Genomic DNA, 14025 nt, shown 5'->3' with positions numbered 1-14025 from the left:
ACTGGAGGCAGGGCCCTTCTCCTTATGTACAACAACTGTGCTAACAGCTGCTTTTTTCTTTCTCCCTGGCTCCCTCCTGCAAATCAGGTTTTTGAGTCATGATGCAAGAATCTGGGACTGAGACAAAAAGTAACAGTTCAGCCATCCAGAATGGGTCTAGCGGCGGCAACCACTTACTAGAGTGCGGCAGTCTTCGGGAAGGGCGGTCCAACGGGGAGACGCCGGCCGTGGACGTGGGGACGGCCGACCTGGCCCACGTGCAGCAGCAGCAGCAGGTACTGGGCCCGGGGGTCGGGCTACTGTTTCACCGCACACTTGACCACCGGGACCGTCTGGTACTCACCCGGCTGTCTGACTGTATGCAGTATCTTTTAAGCCACTTGTGCGCCAGGGCCCCCGCCATTGGCTTTAAGACACCAATTCTCAAGCTTTTGTCATTTCAGTCTTGGGAGGCCCCTCTGTCTTGGGGAATGGTTGTTGAAAGTGAGATCAGGTGGACCTCTGGCCACTTCCTTGGAGCCCCTAATATGCCAGCCTAAAGTTTAACTACTTGGAATAACATGAATCTTTGGAGAGATGGTTCCTAATGCTTGAGTAAACAAAGATAAAATACAATAAGTAGACTTATTAGGCCTTAGGAAGAAGGAAACAAATAAGGGGTCAAGGATACAGGAGAAACAAGGGCTACAAGTGAGAAAAGTAGTTGAAACAGGAGAGTAGAAATAAGGAGAAATACCCAAGCAAAATTGGGTAGATAACGAGACATCAATAATGCAGGCATTGGTGTAAGAAATTGCTTGCTGCTATGCAGAGTTTAGGGAGATAGGCCACTTCCAAATGTTTCTTATATCCATACAACAGTTGGTATGTGACTAAATCTTATTACTGTTTTAAAGTGTCTCTTATTGGTGGCTACCCCAAATGTCCCAAAGTTGGGACATACTCATTCTTGTTATATCCTTTGTAGGCATTTATATGGGTAACTGTAATTGACTGGTAAAATATTTCCAAATGGTAAAAGGTGTGACAAGGTGAATGTTGCTGGGTGGCCAAAGTGTTGATGCAAATTCAAGTAAGTAAATAGCATTTGCTTGAAGATAAGCATTGTTTTCACAGCCTCTCTTGGAATTAGGAAATAGTGGACTGTTGATCATGTTAATGATTTTGTTAATGATCATGAATGATTTTTGTTGAATTTTAGTGTTTGATTCATTTATTAAATACAAAGTAATTTGGGAAAAAGGTGACAAAAGAATGGTAAATCTTTGGCCCTTTCTGAATCAAACACATTGTTGGGGGTTGGGATAAAGAAGGAAAAATGCAAACCTTTTCTCAAACCATTTGCTTGGAATCTGTAGCAGAGAAACTAAGGCAGTCAGTCCCTTCCTGTTTTAGAGAGATAGCATTTGGCGGTCTCTAAAAACATGTATTATTTTCTCCTTTCTAAGAATTTTTACCAATAAGGAATGATTAGCTTGTTAGTCTGTCAGAAACCGTTGGAACCAGCTTGAGACAGTGGAATCTGTGGGGAAAAAATAGAAAAGAGAGAAAGAGACTTGAAGTGATTTGATCTCTCTTTTAGTGGCAGCTCAAATTCAATAGTGCCCGCTTCCTGAGCATCCCATCAGCTGGGATTTATGATGTGGACTGTGTGTAAACTTGGGGTATTTGCAGTACTGCAAATGGCCAAATCCTAACCAGTGACATTGGTGACAAGACCTATCAGTGGTAGAAAGGGATCCATGTATTTGTGTGTGTGTGTGTTTGTGTGATATTCTCAGATATTTGTGGTTATATTCGTAATAAGTTGGTAACTGGTTTGCCATTTTCTGTGCCCTTACCAAACAGAGGCCAAGATCAACTGTTTCTTTATGGAGCAGCTGAAGTGGGGCTATTGACTGATGTGGCATACATGAGCGCATGCTGAGTCACTTCAGTTGTGTCCGGCTCTTTGTGACCCCATGGCCTGATGTGGTATGAACACAGAGTAATTAGTATTTAGAGCATGTCAGTTGGATAAATGGAAAATTAACTTGTTCTGATTTTTATTTAAATAACTGAAAATCATCTACCATCTCAAAGTCATAAGCCAGCCAAAAACTTTACTTTTATGCCACAGACACACACATACACACCCCTCCCTCCTACGCCACTAACAGCCATCACAAGTTGACCTCACAGAAGAAGGTAATATACATTCATTTTTTTAAAGATTAGTTTATTTTTTAATGGTAAGATAATTGCTTTACAACATTGTATTGGTTTCTGCCTTGCAGCAGCGTGATGCAGTCATAACTCTAAGCTTTTCCCCTCCTTCTGGAGACTCTCCCTCCCACCCTCACCCCATCCCACCCCTCTAGGTCATCACAGAGCACCAGGCGGGGCCTCCTGTGTTACACGGCAGCTTCCCACTGGCTTCTATTTTACACGGGATAGTGCATATAGGTCAATGCTCCTTTCTCAGCTCGTCCCAACCTATCTCTCTCCACTGTCTCCACGAGGCCATTCTTCACATCTGCATCTGTTTGCCCTGCAAATAGATTCATCAGTACCATTTTTCTAGATACCATATATATATACGCTAATATACAATATTGGTTTTTCTCTTTCTGAATTATTTTGCTCATGTACATATACATTTTAACAGCATCTTCCTTGAAAACCATCAGCCGCAAAATTAGTTACTCATGTCTCCCCTCTTTTATCTTGGCTCTGACCACTTTTTAGAGAGTATGTTGTTTGGGTAGTTGATATACAGGTCAATACCTTTTGATTGTACTTCGAAGTGCTTTTAATATTTTTATAACAATTTTATTTCTAATTGCCTCTGATATGTTTTGGGAAGGAAGAAAGCAGTTGGGTCTATCATTGTGCCTGAAACTCCATATATTGTGGTTGGCAGGCCTTTTGAGTCTTTTAAAATAAAACAACTGACAGCTGTGTGACTGCCTTAAATGTACGATGAGGCGCTTAACAGGTTGTTGGGGGAAAGAAAATCTGTAGATGAAATAAGAAAAAAAAGGATTCAGAAAGTTTTATGGGAGTCATATTATGAGTTTTCTTCCAGACTGAAACTGCAACAGTTAAACAGTTTGTAGTTATCTGAACGTCAACGTGATGGACATGGGTTGTTTTCGTCATTTTTATTCTACAGGTTTTTACTTGAAGTGAGAATACCAGCAGTGAGAAAATCACAGCCATGCTGAATTCATTACTGCGGTAGTCACACAAAACCATGGATAAAATTTCAATAACTGCAGGCCACAGTTGAGTAAACAGTTGCACTGAAATTTAATTCCTGTTGACTTTTCCCCCATTCCTCGCCAGGGGCACATTCTGATTCTGTAGTACAAAGACAACAGGGGTTACAGCTTTGATTAATGTAGGACACTGGAAGAGAATTAGAACTGTAAAATATGTTAGAAGTCCATGGAACAAAAAGATCTGGCTTAAAAGGCTTGGTATAAAAATGAGTTAATTATGCTGTGTATGAAACTGAATGTTCTAGGATTTTCCAGTTGCTCCAGTGCAGTCATTGACAGTATAGGGAGAATTTTTACCTAGTGCCAAGATTTAAAATAAATAAATGCAAGCCTTTCCACCTTTGATCCGTGTTACCAAAGATAATTACGAATGAGAACAAGTGCCCTTTCAGAATGGAGAGCTTTCACGAAGATTCGCTGTGGAGTGAGTGGCTTCTGTTCTGGGTTTGGTCTGTAGATTGGCTAAATTGGGTCCAGACAGAATTGCTGTTGCTGTTTTTTAATTATGTTGTTGACAGCCTAGAGAAATGGGGGAAATCTGGCTTTTCCATTTTCTCTTGAAAGATCTGATCTGGTAACCCTGGCCAGTATTCCTACAAGGGTAACTGTTGTTGGAGATGAATTGTTACTAAGTCAAGGAGCCCATAGCCCTGCAGTCGGCCTGAGTACCCACCGAGTACCTTGGCTGACTTGTGCCTTCTAGGCAACGGAGTTGGTGATTCTGGTCTGGATGTTGCCATCATCACTCAGAAGCCATCAGCCAAGGAGAGGGGCTACCATTAGCTGAAGAAGCCCACCCACACACTCAGAAACTGGCTCCCTTCCTTAATACTAAATGTATTATTCTGTAATGCTTCAACTCTACTTATATCTGGACCATGAAACTATTATAACAATAGTTTTCTAATAATATAATTTGATAGAGTTTCTGAACATTTTCTTTTAGCCCTTGAATAATTCTCTACCCAATCCCATCACTGCTTTTTATTTCCTATTATGCCTGCCCCATTTCCAGGTCTGTAAAAGTTCTCTACTGGATACCGACTACTCCATTATGAAACTCAGCAACAAATACTATTACCAGTTACTAAAGTTTTTTTTTCTTCCCTTAAAGGAAGGATTTTAAAATGTCCAGAGCAATTTCACAAACTGTGTGGATTAATGCATTTTAAAAGTCTTGAATTTTAGAAAGCAGAATTTTATTTCCATATTGCTGCAAATGAGAGCTTTTTCAGATAAGCATATTACATAGAGCATAATGTTTAGAAGTTTCTCCATATACAGCATATGCTGTCAGGTCAATTAACAGAATGCATACTAGAAAATGTTTATTCAATAAAAATGAATAGCTCTTAAATAAAACAGTGATTTCTTAACAACATTCCATTTAATGATGGGCTTTTTTTCTTTTCTTTTTTTGGGGGGGGTACCACCTGGCACTTTTATTGTCTGCAAATCAATGTAGGGAGAGCTTTGGTTGCTAGAGTTTTTAGGTGTGGTTATCATTTTATATGAGAAGGGCAGTTTAGAAGTAGTCTGTGAGAAGGACATTTAAATAAGATAAACTATATGTGGAATTCAAAACTGTATTATTTGGAGAGTTGTGGCTAAGTGATGTATTAACTTCATATAGCTTCTTTGACATTCGGTTTAAGGTACATGTTTCACATTAATAATGTAAAAGAAAAAGAGAAACATTCGGTGACTATTAAGGAGGTGAAAAGGTAGAAAGGACAAGGAGCTTCTGCCAGATCATGGAAGAGAGAGGGGAGGCTCCATTGGGTTGAATTTTGCCAATGAGCCATTGAAGGAGGCAAAAGATTAGTCATGACAGAGGACCAGAGACACTCAGAAATTCTCTTCCTTGTCAGGATGGCAGAATTAATCCCTTCCTCTAGTATTTGTTACTGAGGTTACTAGTGGGTGGGTATTAAACAGAACTGGAAGAATGTCCTACCAGTGTTTCAAATTGTAACTGCCTCTGTGGTAACAGACGCCTGGAAGACGTAGCTGTCAGTATTTGGATGGGCAGGAAGCACGTATTAAAGGGACCCTCCCTTAGTTTCTGGTTCTTCCCCATCTTCCTCTGGAGGGCTGTGTTAGATGCCACTGATCATCTTTGGCCTTGTTTCCCCTTCTACAGAGAGAAGCCTGGGTGATTAGGTGTAGATCTATAGATGCAAAGATGAACTATCAGTAGCCAGTTCAGCCTTGTCATTCGGTATTTTCCTTTGAAAATGATTTCTTATGAACTTTTTACGGAATCCTCTCAAGTGGACTTTCCCATAGCAGGCAGGGACTGTATCTGAAAAGGGAAGGTCTTTGGATGCCACTGGAAGGGTAAATATGTTCAGCATATCTGTGTCCTAAGAGGGAAGCTTTCAGAATAAAGTATAGAAGAAGAGATTATTCATATTTTTTGAAGATTTTTTGATGCCCACTTTTAAAGTCTTTATTGAACTTGTTAAGATATTGCTTCTATTTTGTATTTTAATTTTTTTGGCTGTGAGGCATGTGGGATCATAACTTCCTGACCAGGGATCAGACCTGCACCACCTCTTGCATTGCAAGGTGAAGTCTTAACCACTGGACCACCAGGGAAGTCTTGAGATTACTCATTTATTAAATGCCCTCATGGGCCTGGGGACTATGATAAGAGCCAGCACCTTCCTTCACTAGTGGGTGAAGACCCAAGCTATAATTTTAAATTATAAAATTAAGAAATTTTAAAGGAATTGCTCTGTTCAGATAGACTCTTTGAAGACACAAGATAGAGTTCAAATATTATAGAACGTATTGATGGTCAAACATATTTTATAGGAATCAGTGCCACTGAAATGTTAGCAAAAAACCAGATTAAAATGAAACTGAGACAGGAATTCAGATAATTCTGCGAATAAAAGGCAGGCACAACAATAACAAACTTATACTTTTTCTCAACTCCTTTTGTGGCTATTTCTGGAAAAGGCATCTTGCACCCTGAATGCTATATTTAGTTCTCTCCTCTGTTGTTTAGACCTGCCTTCCATCTAAATATTGTTGTCAAAGATTTATGTAGTGCAGAAATTGAACCTTGTATGAAGTTCTTTCACGTTCTAATTTCTGAACAGCAGTTGTGTGTCATTAATCTCTCCATTGAAAATTAAGATGGACCAGGAAACAGAAAAAAAAAAAAAAAGTGTCATGTACATAAGAGAGCGTGGTAATAGAGACCCAGATGCTGCTTTTCATTATGAGTGAAGTGTACCCTCTTGACTTGAAGAAAAAGCATTGCTACTTTGAGAAGGTAATTTTCAGTCTTGACCTGTGAGCTAATAAAAAAAAAAAACAAAAAAACTACTCCCTATCTCTTGCCTAGTCAGAAATCTCTTTTTGAACTTTCAGGAGGAATGACTTTAATGGTAATTTGTTGACAGATTAGCTTTGGTGATTGCAAAGAGTTTGTTTTGCAAAACTGGCAGGCTCCTATCTGTTCTCTGAAGGCAAGTAGCCTACTTTGCTGTTTTGCAAGTGCCTGCCTTTATTGACAACTAGTGCTGAACAGGCAGAATTGGTATGTTTGTGTAATGTAAACCTATAGCTCGCCTGATGGAGTCTAGTGTACTTTTAGCTAGTGCATAGATTGCTTGATAAAAAGGGTTAGAAGGTGACTGCTTTTATGACAAAGTAGAAGAGCAATATAAATGCACGTGGTGGATGGAGCAGCAGAAAGGAAGTTTATATAGGGAATTGAACCCCGTATTAGAAAGTTTCTTTTCATCACTTGGTCTTTGAACTCAAATCTATTGTAATTATGAAGTGTTACTTGTAACATTCCAGAGACTCTTTGCTAAATACTGTGTTTGATTTGGTTTGTGGAAATAAAACGATTTTTTTTCTCCTCTCTCACAAGAAAATTTACTGAAGAGAGTTTTCACGTACTGGCCTGGACTCAGTTTTGGTCCAGATTGCTACTAAATGGACTACAGGACATCTAACCTTCTTTCTTAGCTTTCAACTTCTTACAGTTATTTACTCTCCTGTTTTCATTTAATCGTTATGATGCCATGCCTGTGTGTAAGGAAATGTGAGGACCACACTCATGTGTGAGGTGCTGGGGAAGCAGGGCAGAGTAACTTGGGAGTTTATTTGGTTGGAGTCTGATGAGTAAGCCTGAGAGTGATGTGAAGGTGGTTAGAAGGTAAATTGAGTTCAGTTTGTGTGAAAGTAGAGTTTCTAAGCCAGGGGAGGTTTCCAAGCTGAAAGAAAGGCTATACAAGAGGAGGTGGACTGATGGTAAAAAATAAAGTTGGGCCTGGCGTAGCAGGAAAGAGACTCAGGAAAGATGAGTAGTAGTGACAAGACCATTGCTGTTGGTCCTGGGTTTAGTAATGGGACACTAACCCTTGCCTCACGTCATTGAGGGTGCCATGTTTTTTTGTTTGGTTTGGTTTTCTTAGTTTTGTGTGTGTGTGTTGCAATAGAGCTTTATTTATAGACACTGAAATTCAAATTTTATGTAATTTCCATGTCACTAAGTATCATTATTCTTTTGATTTTTTCCCAATCTTTTTTTCTTGTAGATTAAAAAAAAAAAAAATTGAAGTATAAATGCTTTACAGTGTTTTTTCTGTTATACAACAAAGTGAAGCAGCTGTACGTACACATATATCCCTTCCCTCGAGCCTTCCTCCCACTCCCATCCCACCCATCCCATCCCATCCCTGTGGGTCACAGAGCACCTAGCTGAACCCGAGGGTGCCGTGTTGCTGACCCCGCCTTGTCCCCCGCATTTCTCTCCCTGCGTTTGAAGCCCTTGGTCAGCTGTCAGCCGCATAAGGGCACGGGTGAGCCTTCCTCATCCCTCGCTGCTCCTCAGCACGGAGCACAGGACTGGGCGGAGAACAGTCCTCTGACTGCGAATGAATGAAATGGAAAGAGAAAGGAAGGCCTGGGTCACAAGAGGGGGTGCGGGGTGAACTGGCAAATCAATAGCACCTTTTGAAAACAGGAGATGTGAGCGTGTCGGGGAGTGGGACTGTGAGGGGTGACTCAGGATTCCCACTCTGACGGGCAGCGTGGTGCACCGTGCAATGAAGAGAGAAGGGCAGCGGGAGGAGAAGGCAAGCTCCTTTCTGCCAGTCATTAATCGGTTATCATATGATAAAGAGAGCACAAACATAATTTGTATATGAAGAGTGAGTTTATTTTGGAAAAATCTCTGTTTAAAGGCTGTTTTAAAAAAAAAAAAAAGACACCCTCCTGTGTCACTCTGTCTCGCTGTTTGATTGTATATGTTTATTCAGATTAAAATTATCAAATATTTTCCCTTTAGCCTACGCCATTTACTAATGAGTATATCTTCCAGAAGTCACATGGGAAGTGCTGATAAACTGCTTATGTTCCTATTGATCAGGGAATGTGCTTATCTCTCTTAGAGAACAAAACTACCAAGTTAGATCTTTGATAAAGTGTCTCATATTGACACAGGCTTCTTAGAATGAATAATTTTTTTGTTTTAAGGTGAAGGGGTGCCTGTTGTGTTTCCTTTGTTGGAAAAATACAATGTGTAATTATTAAACAGCTGGCCCTATTGGAAAACCCATTTAGGGGCTATAGATTCAACTGCTAAGGGGGAGCCAGCCTTGTTTGTGAGTTGAAGATGAGCCCTGCATAGAGATGGATGGAGGGAAGGAGGCTCTTTCCCTTTAATCTTTCCTGAGAGAGTATTTTACAGTATCTTCTGCATAAACTGACAGTGCAAATACTGGCTTTGGAAGGGTTAGAATTTTTCATTTTGTGAAGTTGATAACCCTGAGGTTCTCTCTGAATTAACTCTTTTATCCCTATTTTTAGACTGTGCCTTCTTTACCCAAAATAAAATGAATTTCCTGATGCAGATTGATCTTCCGCAAAGTTTCCTAAAGTAGACTGTTTATTACACACTTTCTCATTCAGGCAACCATATGTAATTGTCAGTATCACAGTCGCTTGTCAAAAAAGGCAAAGTGTCAGCTGATCTAAATTGGTATTTTAACATTGTACCTTTTCTTGCCCCCAACACCCCTCTCTCCACATTGAAGGGAAGGTGACATGATGTCTTCTTAGTCATTCAAATCCAATAACTTTTAATCTGAAGGTTAAGTAGTGAGATATAAACTAAGAGATGATAATATCAATTTTATGTTCACTGAAGGGCACAATATACCTCTTTCTAGTAGAGGAAAATTGTGCGTAAAATGTCTTTTGCTTCTCAACAGCAGAGCCAGGCCTCTTAGAGCGAAAGGAAGAAAGAGTTTTGGAAAAATTTAATAAAATAGAATGTAACTTCCTAGAACAGGGTGAAAGTAGCCTTTTATTGTTGTAATGAGTGTGTTAATTTTTCAGGGTAGCACAGGAAGAAGTAGCTCCATTTTTATAGCCTCTTGTATTGACTCTTGCTATGCTCTCTATGAACTCAACACCCTTTTCAAGGTTAAAGACTGGGGGAGAATGACATAATGTTCATTCTTTCCTGACTATTTTTGGTCCTAATGTGTATGATAAATAATACTGTGATAGTATTGCTTACCTTGCCTCATTTTTTTCCCTCTTCATAGTGATATTTCCATTTCCACGTGATAGAAATCCAACCTGCCAAGGTACTAAGTGAAACTGCCTTGGCAACATGCATTTTTATCCTAACCTACTGATTTATCCCTTTAGATTTGCACTTGTCTTACACAAGTTTGTGTAGTGTATTTCATGGATATGCTGTGTTCATTTATGTATAGATATACTGTACCATTAACATGTCATAAGAGGGGAAGCAGTGTGCATCAACTGGGGATGTGATAGTCCCCATTATTATTGTCAAGGTGATATTCTATAATGTAGTGATTCACAATTACAATTTGCGGGATTGCATTCTGGAATTATTTTAAACTTGTTTCTCAGCCTTTCAGTCAGTACCTTTATTGGTAAATTCTAGGTAAAAGGCGGTGTGCTAAGCCGGCAGACCATACTGAGGCTTGGTGAGCTAATGCAGAAGGCCAAATCCTACAAATCTGGTCTGCTACCTCCTCTTTGAAATAAAGATTTTTTTTATTGGAACACGGCCGTCCCCCTCCCCCCTTAAAAAAATTTTTTTTTCCCCTGATTTTTGGCTGTGCTAGGTCTTTGATGGTGCAAGGGCTTTTCTCTAGTTGTGTGAGTGGGGATTATTCTCTGGTTGTGGTGCATAGACTTCTCATTGCAGTGACTTCTCTTGCGGAGTGCGGGCCCTAAGGCCTGCAGGCTTCAGTAGTTGCAGCTTCTGGGCTCTAAAGCACAGAATGGGCTTACTTGCTCTGTGGCATGTGGGATCTTCCCAAAGACATGGGATCGAACCCATGTCTCCTGCTTTGGCAGGCGGGTTCTTCATCACTGAGCCACCAGGAAAGCCCCATATTTCCCTTTTTTTCTTGTTTGTGGCTGCCTTCTCCCTACCACAGCAGAGGTGAGTTGTTGCATGGAGAATGTGTGGCTCATAAAGCCTAAAATACTTATAATCTGGTCCTTACCAGAAAAAGTTTGTTGACACCCTGGATTAGCGAATGGCAGATGTAGCAAGATTTGCCTTCCAGAACTTAGTACTCATACTTTCTCGTATCATGTAACAAAACTGAAGGATCATTCCCTCATTTTTCCCCTAAAGTGTACATTTATTGATATATGTATTTATCTCATAATTTGACTCATTTTGCATTTTCTGAAATGGAAGATTAACATGTAGTTGTCATCATACCTATATGGGTTGCTTTCTAATCATTTAACTGAGTATATCTTACAAATGATAAGTTTTGACAGAATTGTTGCTTAGAAGAATAATCAGCCAGCCTTCTAAGGAAATGATGGAGCACAGTGAGATACTGAATGAGTCACTCCAAGAGAGGACTTCTTTGGTCATGGTTCTCCTACCAAAGAAAATTAACATAAAAAAGTAGCATATATTTGTAGTCCCATGGTTGTCTAGAAGATGCAAAGAAATATCCTGAATGTGTCCCTGCATTCATAAAATTCATAATCTAATTGGCCTAGAACAAGATGTAAACATGTGAATTGAATAGCAATAAAAACTTCAAAGCACATGAAGCTGTAGAGGAGATGCATCTGACCAATCAACAGATGTGTGATTTAATCAACAAATGTTCAGTAACCTCATGGATGGAGGAGCCTGACAAGCTACAGTTGCAAAAGAGTCATGGGGTTGCAAAAGAGTTGGACACAGTTTAGCGACTAAAGAAGAACCCAGAGAAGAAGTTTATTTGTGTCTGTGTTGGTGGGATTTTTGAAGACTGATAAAACTAAGGAAACAGTAACTCAGTTTGTGCACACCGGCAGATTTAGTTTAACTCTTTCAATCAGGAGATAATGGATAGAGGGTATATACTGAGCTATGTGGATTTGGATTATGACTTAGATATTAAATTGCCAAGAGATGTATCTTTGCTATTTTGTCATTTTTAATTTGGGGAGTAGCAAGAGTGGTTTTCTACTGCGGAAGGCCTGGGGGCATATCATAAGCAGAGGTCTTTCTATACTGGATGCCAGCATCTGAGTTGATTGGTCTCCAGGAAATGGTCCGGGGCCTATCTGTTTACACAGACCATTGCCTGAGTTGAGTGTATGATTTCCAGAGATTAGATGAGGGCTGACAAGACTGGTCATTTTGTTGGTGGTGTCCATATTTCACATATTTTTATATTGAATTTTAGCTCATTCACATCTATTCATCTTTTAGCTGGAATGACTGAAACCATAGGACCTTATTTTAAAACAGTTGTCAGATTTGAAGATCTTTACTCAATGCAGCTATGTTTATGAACTGATGGTCTTCTCTAGAAAAAGGCATTGGCCTGACATTTTCTTCCTTCCACACTTATTTCTTTTCTTACCTTATTTGTTTCTAAGTTTGTTATCAGGTGACTTTATCTCCCAATTAGTGAAAATCTCTTTGTCTTCCAGGCAGGTGGGTTTTTCTGCCGTAGGTGGTATCTTTAATTCCACCATTCTTAACACTTTGCGCCATTTTAAGATCCCTCCTTTGTAAGTCTGATAAACCCGAGCATCTTTCACTCTGCAAAGTGTGCGTATACATGTGTGTTTGTGTGATTTTGCAATTACAGTTTCATGTGTGGCACACCCCAATCCCCCCCCCCCAAATTAAAACACTATACAACCCACACTGCATGTTAATTAGATTTGCTAGCTGGTTCAGTGTTTTGACAAATGTTCCTAGATTCTTCTATGTTTAATTAATGTTAAGTGCATTAGTAACCTATCTCTAATTTGGAAAAGGTTTCCTCTTTTGGCTCTAAATGCTTACCAATGTGTCCCTGGAATTAATTCTTGGATATCTTAAATGTAGCATTATAAATGCCAGCTCTGAAGAAAACCCTGGTAAGTAAGGTCATATAAAGTCCTCTGCATAAGTCCTGAGAGTCATTTTATGTTTATTCAAATGCACTAACCAGGTTTACATACTCTTGCACAACATTATATACTCATTGGAAGGTCTTTGACCAAATCAGCAGATTACAAGAAATGATGCATCCACACTGTCTTATGTGGCTTATATAACCTTGTGTAGCCCATTCTGGGGGTGGTTTGGCATTGTGTAGCAGGTTTAGATGGAGAAGGCAATGGCACCCCACTCTAGTACTCTTGCCTGGAAAATCCCGTGGACGGAGGAGCCTGGTAGGCTGCAGTCCATGGGGTCGTTAAGAGTCAGACACGACTGAGCTACTTCACTTGGACTTTTCACTTCCATGCATTGGAGAAGGCAGTGGCAACCCACTCCAGTGTTCTTGCCGGGAGAATCCCAGGGACGGGGGAGCCTGGTGGGCTGCCGTCTGTGGGGTCGCACAGAGTCGGACACGACTGACGTGACTTGGCAGCAGCAGCAGCAGCAGGTTTAGAACAGTCACGCAGTTGCATTCAGGGTGACACTGTTACTGAGCAATTGTGTAGTATTCCCCTGCTGCTGCTCATATTCAAAGTTCCCTCCTTGTTGGTTTGGACTTTGTCGTGTATTGTAGTGATAATCGTATACAAATAGACCTAGTTGCTTGCCCAGTGCATGTTGTTTCCACTAGATTTATTTCACTGCCCTAGAGAGCTAGAAAAGATAGAAGAATGTTTAGTTCAAGACATTTTGGAGTTGTACTGACAAAGGTTTAAAACCCAACTCTAGCATTTACTGAATGCGGGAAGTTGAGCAAGTTATGCCAATCTTTCTGAGGCTCACTTTTCTCATCTGTAAAATGGAGCAATAAAAATAACTTGTGGAAAGGGTTCATGTGATGAATATACTGAATAATAATATACATAAAGACCTTGACACATTTGGAGCCTTTAAAATGTGCTCATGACACCATAACTGTCCTTGTTCATTGCCTTTTGAGGATATGACAAAGGCTTGACTGTCGTCGTAAGAACCTGGAGGTAGAAGTTGGGGCTTCCAAGTGGTTTCTCCACACTATTCCATACTTTTGTGTACTCCAACCACTTCATGTTAAAAGCCAATCACTTTAGAACATTGTAGATATTAAAGTTGGATACCTCCAAGGGAACCCTTCTCCATTAATATAGGAATTCCTGTGTCTTCCTTCATTGAGATGATTAACTGAAATAAGCACACAGGCCTGTTTGACAACCAGGCTCTTCATTTAGAAACTGGCCACTACATCAAGATGGCAGAGAATCCGTTCTCATAGGCAATTAGTGCCCTAATTTACCATTTTAGAAAAGAAAACACATATCC

The 14025-nt window shown here is 40.0% G+C and overlaps 1 protein-coding gene across 8 annotated transcripts in view; it reads left to right on the top strand.

Moving 5' to 3' along the window:
* The window catches only part of FOXP1 (forkhead box P1), a 616998-nt gene that overhangs the window by 384030 nt on the left and 218943 nt on the right, over positions 1-14025 (top strand). For all 8 annotated transcript variants that reach the window (XM_043443253.1, XM_043443252.1, XM_043443246.1 and 5 more), the window contains one exon: positions 88-275. In XM_043443253.1, coding sequence (XP_043299188.1) covers positions 99-275 — 177 coding nt within the window. In that variant the 5' untranslated portion in view covers positions 88-98. The remainder of the gene's footprint in view (positions 1-87; positions 276-14025) is intronic.

Source organism: Cervus canadensis, chromosome 22 (genome assembly GCF_019320065.1).
Source record: "Cervus canadensis isolate Bull #8, Minnesota chromosome 22, ASM1932006v1, whole genome shotgun sequence".
Classification (NCBI taxonomy): Eukaryota; Metazoa; Chordata; class Mammalia; order Artiodactyla; family Cervidae; genus Cervus; species Cervus canadensis.
This window is presented reverse-complemented; position numbering and strand designations above follow the sequence as displayed.